Raw genomic sequence first — 15,719 nt, 5'->3', positions numbered from 1 at the left:
GGGGTGGTTTCTGTAACCAGTGTTCTTTTTGACAGACACCGGTTACAGAATCCAGCTTTTAGGCGAAGGACTGGCTCCTCTGTCACCTAAAAGACTGGTTTTGGGCGTTTGGGACTTAGGCTTTTTTTGGGTTCTTTGTTCTGTTGTAAGTGTAGACGTAGTGGTGGTCTGGGCATTTAAACAGCTGAACGTAGAGGCACGCCATTATTTATTTATTTTTTAACTCTTTTTGGATGTTTTTTTTTGAGAATGGACATTTTCCATGCTTCTACTTTCTGCGATTAGGGCCTAGGCCAAAAGGGAACTTAGACTTTTTTTTTTTGATTATCCCCTCCAAGTTTGGAAACTGGTTAGGCAAAATAGGGGTTCTGCCATATATCTGTCTGGTGACTTTGAAGAACTTTTTAAATGGGAACTGCTATTGGTCTCAAAAGGGTTCATGATTACATCAAAATCTTGTGCATCAGGAAAGTTCTCTGATTACCTCAATGCAAGATATTTGAGAATCTTTTGAATACAATTTCAGACAGCTAGAATCCTCTCATGGATTCTGTTGAGAAGCATCCTTCATGAATTGTTTACAAGATTCTGGTTGTTATTCTTCTGGCAGTATCTCTGAGGGTGGTTTCTTGTCCAAAGGGAGCACTTGGACTATTCAGGAGACAGGCTTTGCCACTGAGAAGAGATAGACGGAGGTGTGCCTGGAAATGAAGAGGGCGCAGGAGATAGTTTGTGTTGCAAAGGTTGAGATTGTATTGGTGGAGACATGGGAGGCGTTTGGAGGGATAACTGTTACAAATGGTTTTTTTGTCACAGCTGAACTAACAGTAAAGCTGCCTCCTGAGTGGTGATTTGTGAAGAAGCTTGCACTGTTTCAAATAATATCATTGCAAGTTGTGGTTCTGTGGTAGCCACTGATAAGCATAGTTGTAAACAGGATAAAGAATGGGAATTGAGGATAAAAAATGGGAATTGGTTTTAACCAACTTTTTATTTTCCTTTTTTTAGCACAGCCCTAGGTAATGGGGGAGATAAATGGGAAGCACTTAAAGTATTGAGTATGTTCTGTGCAGTAATAGAGAGCGCTCACAGGGGAAGCAGAAAGACATACAGCTGAGGTACTTTCTGCCAGTCTTAGATTCTGGAAGTTTGCAACTTATTTTATTTTTTTCTGAGGAAACCGGCTTTGCCATGTGAGGTTTCACCCCTAAAGGAGAACAATTATTGGCAGTAACTGCAGTGATGACTTGAACTGAGCCTGCAGTGTCAAAGTTCCCTTTGGTACCTGCAGAAGGCCCTTTGGGTTGGCACTTGATGTAGAATCATGGGTCTTAAATTTTTTTTTCATGGAAAATCCTTTCCTCAATTTGGCTGGTGCTTCCTATTCAGCATGAAAAAAGACAAACTAGCGAGAAAGATGCACAGGAGTTATTGGTTAGTTTTTTGTTAGCAAGCTAGAGAGGACAGCTCCATACAGATAGCTTGTAAAGAAATATAACCAAATGTGGCTGCATTATCCTCATTTGAGCATGGTAAAATAATACATACTGCAACAGTTAAAGCACTCGGTAGGTGTTGAGAAACTGACCTAATAGGTTATGCAAGGAAATAGCTATTTTAAATGTATCCAGTAATGTCAATTATTGGTAGAACTTGTGATTTCTTATTTTCTCTTTCCTTTGTTCTTGAATCTAACAATACAGCTGAAACTACTACGAGTTGTCTATGGAAAAAAGCCTGATTGAGATCTTAGAGTCAGGTTTGTATGTCTTACTTCAACCACACGCTGGCTGCTTGTGGATTTTAGGTTCCTTCTATATTGTAAATGTACAAAGGTAGCAAACGATAACTAGATCCTTTGTCTGATTTGAATTCTCTTCTTTTGTGTAGTGCCAGCACTTTAACCATACTAAATTAATAGGTCAGGAAAAAGGGAATTAAATAAATCACGTAGTGAAAATATAAACTGCAAATCTAGCTGACCATAACTACATTTATTGAAAATGTAAATTCCATTGCATATATTGTTAACAGGAATAAAAGTGCATTGTGAAAAAATTTGTTTATTTTTTGTTAATCAATCCACATACACAAAAGATGTTTTTATTTGTAGCAAAACGTTATATCAGTCTCTTAGAGTAAACTTTGTTTGCAGGTACCCTTAGGGGAGTGCTGCTATACAGTCCATTAATTTTATTAAAACTAGAGATAAAATCAACACCAAGGTCCCAAAACAGAGCGACTTTTTCAAATAAATACAGAATTCAAAGTTAATATACTGTAAAACCGAATTTTGATTTTTAGGAAACAAAACTGAAAGTTTTCCTCAAAACTTTTTTTTAAAAAAAGGCTATGATTACCATCTTCATATACTACCAAACTCCATGGCAACGCTGTTCATTCAAGGTGATTTATAGTTATAATGATCTTCTGAACGAAGTTGGTGGCTCTTCCAGTAGTCGGAACTTATTAAACTGTGTTGGAAGTATTTGGAAAAACAAATTGAGCAATAAGAGAGCTATTCAAATATGTAATTTCAGTATATTTAAGAGATGCTGGTGATGAGTACAGTTATACACTGAAGTTGTATCAAAATAATTATTCAGGAGCCATATTCAATCATTTATCTGAGAGAAAACTAGCATCATACAAGCTTCCACTTGTATCTACTTTTCTTTTATGTGCACATAGAAAGGCTGGTTAGCTGAAACTAAAAAAAATAAAAAAATAAAAAAAAGTGAAGCTAGAACTAAGATATTGATATAATATTGTTATTTGCAGCACTGAATAAGGACAGGGCACATTCAAAGTGGGAAATGTGTGCTGACACCTACACAGCTGCCTAAAGGAAAATCATTTCTAGATGCTGCTCCCCCTTTACATCACCTAGATCAGGGGTGTCCAACCTTTTGGCTTCCCTGGACCGTATTGGCCGAAAAAAATGTTGCTGGGGCAGCACAAATGTGCAAACGCTGCAGCAAGACAGAGGAGGGATCCGGCAAGATGGTAAACACCCGGGGGCAGCAGAGGAAAACACTGCACCGCCCTTGACCGGGGCCGCACAACATAGTTCACGGGGCCACAGGTTGGACACCCCTGACCTAGATTTTCATCCCTCCCACAGCTGACTCTACATGAATATTTTTTAAAACCCCTCTTCTGAAGCCAGTACATAATTGGCTAATGACATTAACAGTCCAACATTTTCCAATAAATTAAACAAAAGCATTTTTATATAAAAAATTTCAAATCCCAAATTTTTTAGGTGTATCTTTGGGAACTACAATACAATATTTCTTGATTTTAAATAAGTCTTATCTTAGAAAAATAAAACATAAGTCCATTTGTTTAACAGTAACATCTCACAAGCTTAAAAGCATGCCCAGCAAGCATAGCCTTGTAAGACCAGATTTGAAGTCAAATCAAAGTACCCATGGCCATTTACCAAATCTGGTTTGCATTTCACAGTTGTGTACTACAAAGTGTATTTTTTGGCCCATATAAAAATAACATTGCAACTGAAAGTGCATTTTAAAAATAAAAACAATCCACTATTTTTATCAAATAAAATATTTACACTATTTGGTTTACAGAGAGGGAGAAAAACAATATTCTTCATGCGATGACCATGGGCACATCATCTGAAAATCCAGTTATCATAGGAGCATCTTCATCATCTCCTGAAACAAGAAAAGGACAACTCAATCAACCACAGAAATGATCCTAAACCATAAGGGGGAAGTCAATAAATGGCACTCAGATTTAGGCACTGGGATAATCCACGTTAGGCTGTTCTGTAAAAGGTGCTCTGTGTGGAGTGTCCTTTCTAAAATACTTATGCCAGCTTTAGAAAGTCCACACTACCAGGCTCAAGTGTTTCAGACCTCCTTTAATATAAAGCAATAGATAACTAACTAAAAGGAGTCTTTAAACTTAAGACATTTAATATTTGTTCAGGCTAACAGACCTCAGAAGTACCATACTGTATGTCTATAAGCTTTGAAGATCATACAGACTCAATTGGCACCCATGGTCGTCATAGGCCTCTATAGTACTTTTTTTTCTTTTTATATATATAAATATAAATACTTTAAATATCAAAATATACTCATCTTCATCTACACTAGATGGTTTCTACTGCGGGCTGGTAAGGTAAATGCTCCCAACGCTCATAGAATTCTTATGAACATCAGACCATTTACCTCGCCAGCCTGCAGTAGAAACCTCTACCGCAGCTTTGTAAAAGGAACCTTTAGTGTACCTTTCCCCTCCCCAAATTCTATAAAGTCTTCCTAAAGTTAGGCACCAACATTGGCACACCTAGCTGATGCAAGTGCCTAACTTAATAGGTTAAATCAGTGCCAATGACTGGCATTAGTTTGACTTAAGTGAAAGTTAGGCACCTAGTATAAAGAACATAGTGGACATGGTTTGGAGTGGATCATGATTGTGTTTAAGTTTGGTGCCTGCTTTTGATTTAGGCACTGCAGCGTGTACAATTTAGGCGCAAGCATTTAGGCCAAGAAAACCCTGCTATAAATATGGTATGGCTAAATGGTAGGATGCCTAATGGCACCTAAGGCTGCTTAGGTAGCGCTAAGTGTGATTTTATACAGCGTGCCTAAATCATGCTTACCACTGCACTAATCAGCTTGAAAAGTTTGCTGCACTAGCAGCATCTTCCACCCCGTGCTCGCACTGGCCTCGTCTCCCCTCTGACGTCATGTCCTGGTCCCGTGACTAGGAAGCAACATCGGAAGGGAGCCAAGGCCAGCCGAGCAAGGGATATTGGGGAGGGAGGGAGGGAGGGAGGAGGAGAGGCATCAACAGGAGGGGAGGAGAGACACTGGCAGAGGAGGGGGTGCGGAGAAGAGGAGATGCACCGAAAAGGAGGGGAGGGTTAGAGGAGAGGCACCACCATCGTGGTTCATCGCGGCCGTGGTGGAGAGGATAATTAATCGCAGCTGTGTTGAATGACTGCGATGAATCATCCCATTCTGCAGATTTACTGAGGTGGCTGTCTAACCAAGCAAGGATAAAAGCAAAATCAGAGTAAAAACAACTACTGAAAACACATTCATGTTTGTACTCTGCTGAGCCCATGCATTTGGGGGCTTATGTATTGACAGCCAATAATGCCGACTTCTCATTTAAAAAGATCAGTTTTCTGGCCTATTGTAAAGCCAAACTGTCAGACACTAATTGTTAAATATCTTGCTTCCTATTAACATCATGTAGTATATATAGTGCTTCACTACAGTCTGAAAATGATCATGCACATTACGTACCCAAATCATCAACAGATGAAAAGATGGCTGATTCCAGGCGTGAGCTATAGTGACTATTTGCAAAAGCAGTAAAGCTATTTTGAAGTCGCCTGTGCCGCACATAGAGTAGAACAAAACCACAACCCGTTGCCACAAGTAACAGAAATAAAATTGGTACTACTATGGCAGCTACATCAGAGGACTTTTCTGTCTTAAATAGAGAGTAGTCTGTACAAATAAACAGAAGAGAAAACATTTAACATTTTTAAAGCATACTTGTGTATTTCTCAAATAATAATAATTTATTTACATGCCACCTATATCTTAAGTGGTTTACATTGAATAATAATCAGGTTCTCATAAGTATTTCCCTTTCTATCCTGGTGGGCTCACAATTTGACCATGGTACCTGGGGCAATGGAGGATTAAGCGGCTTGCCCAGGGTCATGGTGTTGAGATCAAACCCTGAGGCAGCAGCTGTAACCACTAGGCCACGCCTCCACTCCAAACAATAAAAGTTTGGATCTGTCCAATACTGTATTTTTTCCATCTCAACATTTTTTTCTTCTACTCATAATCAGCCGAGACCAACGTCATCCAGTCTCTCTCTTTATTAAGACTGCAATGTTCCATGAAATTTAACTTAAAAATCCGAAATTTTTCTCTTTAACACTGGCATGTTTTACAGTTATACAAATGTTTTCAAGAACATCCAATAATAGCTTATACGAGGGAAGAAATATTGGGTGAATTAGTCAAAATGAGAAAGGACACTGAACAATCTATGGAGAATTCTTCCCAAGCTATATGCAACTCTTTCCAGTGGTGTGAATAAACAATGATAGGACCAACTTGGATGGATCCCCAAACTGAAATTTCTGTCTCCATCAAATCTATGGTATCGTGTATTACAAAAAATGTGATCTATACAATATGGTGTATATAGGTAGGAGTAGTAGACCTATTAAAGTTTCAAGTTTTATTGATTTTGATAAATCACCTATTTTGTACTAAGCGAGCAACAATTAAAAAGAAATGCTATACATAGTTTTAAAAGAGGTACATAAAAATTTCAGACAGACAATACTGACAAACTTGAGAAACAATGGGAAGGGATAAAGTAGGTTAAAGTTACATATTGCGTTTCTCAGAGGAGAAGAAAGTGAAAATATGACAGAGGAAAAAACATTAGGGTTGGGGGTTTAGAAAGTCATATTGAGAGAAGTTGAGAAAAAAGAAATGTGTCATACAGAACATAAATCTAAGATTAATATCCAAACTGAAGAAGCTCCTTTAGTTCAACATTGGAGCAGTAGGCAACATTCTATTGCAGATATAAAATGGCGTATTATAGATGTAGTGGAAAGCGGGTGGATGGGTAGTGATATTCAGAATAAATTAGAGAGAACAATTTTGAATTTTTAAGTTGAATTCCTTGGAACCTTGCAGTCTTAATAAAGGGATAACTTAAACCAATGTCACCCACTGAATTGATCACATGGTCCTGATATCAGTATGAATGAAAAGACACTGCGGCCATGATTTGAATTGAACAAGCATGTGCTGAAGTTGCTAAATATGAAGATGAGATTGTGGAAAGATTTTTCATGTATAGGAGCTTTTTTCATACACTATATATGAATTGTTGAGGACAAGTTATTTGAGCTGAAGAAATGAACTGATTGGTGAAATATTCTCATCGATATTGCTTTGAGAATCTCATCTCTGATGGTCCTATGAGTTTTTTCAATATGTAATGAGCTGTGGAGTAGTTTTTGGAAATCTCAACATATCTTACATTGATTTTTGAATTTATTAGTTGCTGATATCATTTTGAATTATAGAGTTAACATCTGAGTTAAGATTTCAGGAACAACTGGTTGTCATATATATATTTTGTCATGATGTCTTGAAGTATGTTTTACTCTGTATTTTTAACTTTGAATGTTTTGTGTTATCTGCTTAGATTGTTTAGATAAAGAGGAATAGAAATATCAGAGGGGGAGGTGGGGTATCCACAGAGAATCCCCATTATAAGTAAGCAATTCTGCTATGTGGATATACTCAAATTTAAGATAAACAAAACAGAGCCAGATCATGAATAATATGCAATCTTTATTAATTTTTGTGGTGAACTTTGTTTAGGGCTTGGAAATCTGCTTCCCCTTTTGTGTTCTGGAACATACTTGATAACTCTTGCTTCAAGCAGAGATCTTTTCTCAAATTCTGACAGGAATTCTCAGGATTCAATATGTAGTCCTCCAAAGGACACAAAAACGTAAAATTATCTGGGGACACTAGGACAGAATGTTAGTCTTACTCCAGTAAAGATTTGTTTAAACTGAAATATTATAACACTGGAAACGTTTTTTGAGAGTCGTTCAAGAGTTGGCTTTGTTTATTTGTTATTTTACCATCATGTGGCCAAGAACCAGGAAAGTAGGTTTCAAATCACATTGACACTTCATATGATCTTGAGCAAAACACTTAACCCTCTACTGTCTCAGGTACAAACTTAAATTGTAAACCCTCCAGGGACTTATTGTATCTCTGAGTGGATGAGTGGCCTAATGGTTAGAGCAGCTGCTTCAGCACCCCAAGGTTGTGAGTTCAAGTCCCACTGCAGTTCCTTGTGACTCTGGGCAAGTCACTTAACACTTCATTGTCACATGTACAAAATAAGTACCTGGCTAAAATATGTATGCTTTGATTGTAACCACACAGAAAAAGCAGTATAATCAAGTTCCATCCCCTTTGTACATGAATCTTTGAGCTGCTACTTTGATAAAAACTGTCAGGGCTACTAATGTCACAGCCATGCTGTCTAGGGAAAGAGAAAATCCAAAAACCGAAAGGATAAAGACTAAATATAATAATATTAAACATAAAACGGCTGGGAAAAATGCTAAAGAAGATATATAGTTTTCTTTTTCAGAGTTAATCTCCTTACCAGTTCCTGGTTCATCATAGAGCAGCAATGCAGAATCACCACAAATCTGCCCACCATTGAGGCATCTGGCTTGGACAGTGAATGTATAGTTGTGGCCCACCTTCAGGTTTGAGATTTTGAAGAAATTGTTGGTAGTGTTTCCCAAACATGTGGTGATATTTGTTAGACTGTCATACATGTGCACCTCATAACCCTGCCATCACAAGATTTGGGAAATCAGTAGGTAAAATACACATTCTCTGCATATCTCATTTTTTAAAAAATGAATGTGGTATTTTTTATACTCATATTAAGTGCAAGAATAATATAAGTACTTCTAAAACACCAAACTTTGTTTTAAATACTGGTCTTCTCTCTCTAATTTTATTTAGAGACGATCACTACACCACTATGAATGGCAGTCTATAAATTTTATAAACAAATAAATGTAAACAAATTAAGTTTACTGGCATACAAACCAACAAATTTTAAAATGCTTCCAGAAAACATTACCATATATACTCGAATCTAAACAAAGATTTTTGGGCACCAAAAAAGACCCAAAAATGGGGTTTTTGATTTATATTCAAGTTGACACCTATTTTCCCCTGGGCCTGCTATAAGCCCTGGTGGTCCAGCAGTGAGCCATAACAGGAGGATCCCTCCTGCCTCCTGTCCTGGCTAACTAAAACATCCCACTTCCCTCCCACCTTCCAGACCTCTAGAAAGCCTATCTTGAAAACCCTGGTGGTCCAGCAGTGAACCAGGGCAGAAGCGATCTTCCTATGCTCCTGCCCCATGCGAGCCATTATCTAAAATGGCTGCCACAAGTTTTTGCGAGTTCCTACAGTTTCGCGAGGTGCACTAAAGTTGTCTTGAGGCCAAATCTGATAAGTAGAGGAGGTAAATCAGTATGTGTGGAATTGGGCACTTGAGAGGATCCTGGTGTTGGGAAGTTGCCTAATAAGAGAAATGTGCCCTCTTAGATTGATAGGATTGTCTGGTAGAGGGCTCTCTTGTAGCCAAGGAGGAGGGTCTTCACCTACCTTGGAGAGGATGAACAACCTGTCCTTATCTACTAAGTCTATTCCCTTCAATACCTTGAATGTTTTGATTATGTCCCCTCTCAATCTCCTCTGTTCGAGGGAGAAAAGGCTCAGTTTCTCTAATCTTTTACTTTACGGCAACTCCTCCAGCCCCTTAACCATCTTAGTTGCTCTACTCTGGACCCTTTCGAGTAGTACCGTGTCCTTCTTCATGTATGGTGACCAGTGCTGGATGCAGTACTCCAGGTGAGGACGCACCATGGCCCGGTACAGCGGCACGATAACCCTCTCCGATCTGTTCGTGATCCCCTTCTTTATCATTCCTAGCATTCTGTTCGCCCTTTTTGCCGCCGCCGTACATTGCATGGACGGCTTCATCGACTTGTCGATCATAACTCCCAAGTCTCTTTCCTGGGAGGTCTGTCCAAGTACCACCCTGGACATCCTGAATTTGTGCATGAGATTTTTGTTACCTACATGCATCACTTTACACTTATCCACGTTGAACCTCATCTGCCATGTCAATGCCCATTCCTCAAGCCTGATTATGTCACGTTGCAGATCTTCGCAATCACCCTGTGTCTTCACTACTCTGAATAACTTTGTATCATCCCCAAATGTAATCACCTCACTCGTCGTACCAATGTCTAGATCATTTATAAAGTTGTTGAAGAGCATGGGTCCAAGCACCGAGCCCTGCGGCACCCCACAGGTGACGCTCTTCCAGTCCGAGTATTGTCCATTTACTCCCACTCTCTGTTTCCTATGATCCAGCCAGTTTTTAATCCACGTGAGTAATTTCACCCTTGATTCCATGGCTCACAATTTTCCAAAGTAGTCGTTCATGCGGAACCTTGTCAAACGCCTTCTGAAAATCCAGATATACAATGTCGATCGGGTCGCCCTTGTCTATCTGTCTGTTTACTCCCTCAAAGAAGTGCAGCAAGTTTGTCAAACATGATCTGCCTTTCCTAAAACCGTGCTGACTGGTCCTCATCAGCCCGTGTCCATCAAGGTGATCAATGATGCGGTCCTTTATCAGCAACTCTACCATCTTTCCCGGTACTGAGGTCAGACTCACCGGTCTGTAGTTTCCCGGATCTCCCCTCGAACCTTTCTTGAAGATCGGTGTAACATTTGCCACCTTCCAGTCTTCCGGAATCTTTCCCGATTTGATCGACAGATTGGCTATTAGTTGAAGCAGTTCAACTATGGTCCCTTTCAGTTCCTTGATTACCCTCGGATGGATGCCATCCGGTCCCGGGGATTTATCGCTCTTAAGCCTATCAATCTGCCTACACACCTCTTTCTAGACTGACCTTCAATCCTGCCAGCTTTTCGTCTTCATTTCCAGCATATAGCTTGATGGGTTCTAATATGCTGTGAACAGCAATTACATTTGGGTTAACTGTAGAGGCTGCAATCTCCACCCATGTTTTGTACCATTTTGCCCCATTCCTCCATTAGTAGATAACATAAGGTAATTTCCACATTAACAGCTAATGTGAGATGATATCCAGGACCCATATCTCTATCATGAAGGTCTACCAAGCAGAAATGAAATGGCTGAGCTGGCCCCCTCACTACTAATTTGTCAAAAAACCTAGGGTTAGATTTGAGAGCAAGCAGCTGGGTACTAGAGGCCTGCTTTTCTTTCTTTCTTTTTTTTTCAATTAGTTTTTATGATATTCCCCCTGGAATAAGTTAGACAACTTCTAAATAGATAGATTGCTGTATGTGGAAACTGTGTTGGATGAAGTCTTAGGGCTCCGTTTACTAAGCTGAGTTAAGGCTTTAACCCATGCCAGACCTTAACGCCAGCATTGAGCTGGTGTTAGTTCTAGAAGCGTAGCGCGTGGTAATTCCCTGCATGCAAACTTTAGTAAAAGGAGCCCTTAGTTTGGTTGGGAAATCCATATGTTTTCTAAAATGTATTCTTATAATTTGAATTTAACCTGTTTCAGCAGAGCTACTTACTGAAGTATTACAGAATAAAGTCCAAATCTATGCATAAAGGCTGCTGAAATTATGGCCCCAGATGCATGAAATTATAGACACATAACTTGTCTAGTGATTGAGAAATTATTTCATCATTTGAATATTTTTGACAGGACTATTGATATGAAAAATGATCATACAAGTCATCAAATTTGGTTTAAATTTAAGATTATATAGCTGTTCTGTATTCTACAGTAAACAAACTGTTTTACAATAGTCTGGCAGCTTAGATGCAGGATATTTAAATTTGTGGCAGAAATAACTGCATAATTCTAGATGAAGTTGATGGAATCTCTGACACTTCTGCTTCCTAAATATTCCTACTCCGCTTCTACAGCAGTGGGATGGAGGTTGATGATTTTCTAACACTGCACACCTAAATTCTGGGAGCAGGTAGGGATTTTAGTGCTGTGTGCAATCAGATTGAGTCTATATTGTGAGAGCTGTTAACCTACCACACCAACTGACTGGACTTTTGTAGATCTTTGTCACCTATCCTCCAAGTATGGTGCTAGTCTCCTAAGTTTGCTAATGATAAAATTCTAGTATCAAGAAAAACATACTAGACCTATATTTCATTGCCACTGCAAAACTGGCAAGTGAAAATGGAGACTTCTTCTGACCACTCACACAATGAAACTTAGAAACATGACAGCAGATAAAGGCCAAATGGCCCATCCAGTCTGCACAATGAGGAGGTGAATATGGGAAAATGGCCAAATGGCACACAATAATACATAAATAGTTTCAAGTTTATTTACAATTTCTTATACCACTCAGACAATAAAAATACAGCTTTCAACATATAAAACAGGGTTAGTATTTGACAAAGACGGACGGGAATGGATGGAAAAAGGGGTAGAACTACAATATTTTGAGAAAAGAGAACAATTAAGGAAAAAACGATAGGGAAGGCAAGGATGTTGCCTATTGCTATCAGCAATCGAATGCATCTTGGAACAGAAATGTTTCCAACTTTTTTTAAAATGAAGCAGAAAATTCTTCACGGAGGTAATTGGGAATGGTAATTCCAAAGGGATGGCACATAAACACAGTGTGAACCGATAAAACACACACCAAAATGTTTTTTGTTGTATATTCAATAGAACTCGGCCAATTCCTATTAAATTTAGTGCATCATAACCTGAATGAAGTTGTAAAATGTAAAATGTTGTAAATATTTCCCACCACACCATAACGCTACCTTGTGAAAATGAATTGTTGCTATGGGATATGCACAGAAGCAGACCATAGTTTGTAAACAGTCTCTGTATCAAAATAGTTTTCACTGCAGAAGACTAAATTCTAATAAAAGGTTACAGAAGTTGATGATTGTTGAACGAGATCCTATAGAAGGGATAGAACAAAAACAGCTTTGATGTGCTGCTACGCAAGATCTGAGCAACAGCCAGTGTGGATTGTAAGCCAGGCAGCAGACGACTGTACTCGATTCACACACAAGAGCACACTGACATTGTACACAATCTTATATTGAGGCAGGAGGACACACCGCAAACATGCCGAAGAACTCTCCAAATAGCAAGAGAAGCAGGTATAAGCCAGGCAACTATGGTTAGGATAATTAATGGCAATCCGAAATGAAAGTGTCCTAAAAAGCGTTATGCCCAAGATTTATACACATCAAAAACACATACCAGCTTTTGACCAAGTACCCAGAGCACAGTATCAGCTTCATCTGGTTTACAGATGAAAAGATATATATAGTAGCTCTACCGATTAACACACACAGAATGATCACATGTATGTGCCTTCGACACTGAAGCGCGAGGTTAATGCTAAACGTCTACTAAGGACCCGCCCAACCTTCAGTCAATCAGTCAAGATCTCGGTCACAATTTCGAAACTTGGATTCACAGATCTGTTCTTCATCGATCCTGGGGTTAAGATCAATAACACCTACTACTGGGACATCCTCTTGATGCAGAAGCTGTTGTAAGCAATCCCTCGCATGTCAGGAGACTACTTTATCTTCCAACAGGACAATGCTCCAGCACATCGGGTAAAGGACACTGTAAAACTACTAATTCAGGAGACCCCAGACTTCATTGGTTCAGATCTCTGTCCTGCGAATTCACCAGACCTAAACCCGGTTGACTACTGAATCTGGAGGTTGATACAGGAACACGTCTACCAGACAGCAATATCTGACATTGAAGATCTTAAACAGCACCTCTTCTCTGTTTGGGCTGTGCTGAAGCAGAGTGTTGCTGATAAGTCCACAGATCAGCGGCCAAGGCTGAGGGTGTGCCTTTGTGCAAAGGGAGCACACTTCGAACATCTGCTTAACTGAAACATTACTTTTTGACTTTACATTTTTCTGCAAAATATGCCATACACTTTTTGATGTGGTTTTATTCAGTTCACAATTCATTTTCACAAGGTAGTGTTGTGCGGTGGGAAATATTTACAACATTTTACATCAACTTCATTCAAGACATGACACACTAAATTTCATAAGAATCGGCTGAGTTCTGTGAAAGATACGACAAAAAACCATTTTGGTGTGGGGTTTTTTTTTTTGTTCAGTGTGTATATATGTATAAAGGTGCATTTTCATTAAATTAACTGAGACATTTTATGTTTACCCTTAGAAGAATTGGATTCCTGCTGAAATGGCAAAACCAGCTAGACCTTAAGGCGAGCTTTGGTCTTAGACTTGGAGATATCTGCAAATGCATGTAAAGGTTACTGCTGTAAAATCTCATATAATATGAAAATGGATTTTGCCTTAAACATTTGTGAAGATTGCACACTTTTCCTTTGGTTGATGAAGGAGGTCTGCTAATGGAAGGCGAGGACAGCGAGGTCAAAACCGAGCCCACAGGAGCCTTCCCTTCTGTTTGTAGGTACCCCAATTCAGTGGCAGACCTTGTGAAGTCCTCTGAAGTCGGTACTGAGCTGGCTGGCATTTAAAAGGTGGAGCATCTGGCGGACTCCACTGATCTCAGCTGCGTGTTGATCTGGTGGGTTCTGCCTCACTGTCTCGGTTTGAGGTTGTCAGGGAGAAGCAAGTTACCTCTCCCAGGGGTACTGAAACAGGCCCTGGGGAAGGGAGCCATCAAAGCATATAGCGGCTGTGTAGAAGTTATAGCGCTGAGCTGCGCGCTGTGGGAAAAGCCACTACTGTGTATGCTTCAGAGACTTGTGGCAAGAGGGAACTGCGGTGGTCCTAGTGCCCTGCTGGTTTAGATGGCAGAGTAGGCCTTCCTGTGTAGTTTTCTCCTGCACTTTGAGTTGTTTGACTTGGGTGATGTTTTTTCCTTTTAGTCTGTAAAGAGGTCTCCCTTTTTTAATTTTTGTAGATAAACTCCTGCTGTTATTAGTCTTCTGATCTTCCTTCTTCCTTTTATTATTATTATTTTCTGATTTTTAATAGTGAGTGCGAGAGAAAAAGAGGAGAGTTGCAACCTAAGGAGTTGCTGAAGAAAAAACTGAGCTGGTGAGGGGAGGAGCTGCTGAAAGCAGGAATCCCTGCACATGCTCAGTAAGGCAAAAGCTAGGGGAGAGCACCGACACACAGGATCAGTCTGAGGACTTCACCAACAAGTATGCCTGCATTTCCCCTGATGTCTTCAAAGAACACAATGCTGAGTAAAGTAAAGCTGATGAATTCCAGCAGTGGTTATCTTGAATAATTATTCAGTAGCCTATTTACTATACTGCTATCAGAGATTGAAAAATAGTGCAGATATTTGAGGGGCAAAATTCCCCAATTATAGAATAAACTGTCACTGTGTCAGTTCGTGGTGTGAATGACCCTTGATTAGTGTGTACTGTTCTGGTTTCAGAATCTCATAAAAAAAATAATGAAAGCAGTACACAGGCAAGGTAATTGCAAATTTCAGCATTAAAAGGCATCCCTAGCAGCTTCTGATTCAGGAAATGTCATCACAATGCAGTTAGCTACACCTATTCAGGTGGTGTTCTGTATTGTATTATCTGTTGCATTAAAAATGAACAGCAATTACATTTGGATTAACTGTAGAGGCTGCAATCTCCACCTATGTTCTGTACCATTTTGCCCCATTCCTCCATTAGTAGATAACGTAAGGTAATTTCCACATTAACAGCTAATGCAGCTCAGTAAAAAGCCTCCCAGTGTTGCCCAAGTTACTTTGTAAAAGTAACATATTATACTTGCTATTTACTTGTTTAATAAAAAGAAAAAAAAAAAAAGTTAAGTTACTATGAAAAGTAATACATTACAGGTATTAGTTACTTGTTTAAGTAATGATTACATTTGCATAAAAGTAATCATTACAATTACTTGTTATGTTTAATAGTAATGTTACTTCCCAAAACTGGAGGCCCCATAGTATGAAAAAGGAAAAAGATACTATCCTGAGGAAGACAATTACTTTTATAGAGAAAACAAAACATCCCCCCCAAATTAAAAAAAAAAAAAATCACCCTAAAGTCTGTAATCTTATTTTACCTGCTGATTTACTAATATTATGC

At 39.1% G+C, this 15,719-nt stretch overlaps 1 protein-coding gene across 2 annotated transcripts in view; it reads right to left on the bottom strand.

Moving 5' to 3' along the window:
- Nucleotides 1-1,975: 1,975 nt before the first annotated feature.
- The window catches only part of SORL1 (sortilin related receptor 1), a 240,475-nt gene continuing 226,731 nt past the window's right edge, over nucleotides 1,976-15,719 (bottom strand). For both annotated transcript variants that reach the window (XM_033918566.1, XM_033918567.1), the window contains exons 46-48: nucleotides 8,218-8,410; nucleotides 5,289-5,495; nucleotides 1,976-3,680 (exon numbers count right to left, since the gene is read on the bottom strand). In XM_033918566.1, coding sequence (XP_033774457.1) covers nucleotides 3,616-3,680; nucleotides 5,289-5,495; nucleotides 8,218-8,410 — 465 coding nt within the window. In that variant the 3' untranslated portion in view covers nucleotides 1,976-3,615. The remainder of the gene's footprint in view (nucleotides 3,681-5,288; nucleotides 5,496-8,217; nucleotides 8,411-15,719) is intronic.

The sequence above is a fragment of the Geotrypetes seraphini genome, chromosome 13 (genome assembly GCF_902459505.1).
Source record: "Geotrypetes seraphini chromosome 13, aGeoSer1.1, whole genome shotgun sequence".
In the NCBI taxonomy this organism is placed as follows: domain Eukaryota; kingdom Metazoa; phylum Chordata; class Amphibia; order Gymnophiona; family Dermophiidae; genus Geotrypetes; species Geotrypetes seraphini.
This window is presented reverse-complemented; position numbering and strand designations above follow the sequence as displayed.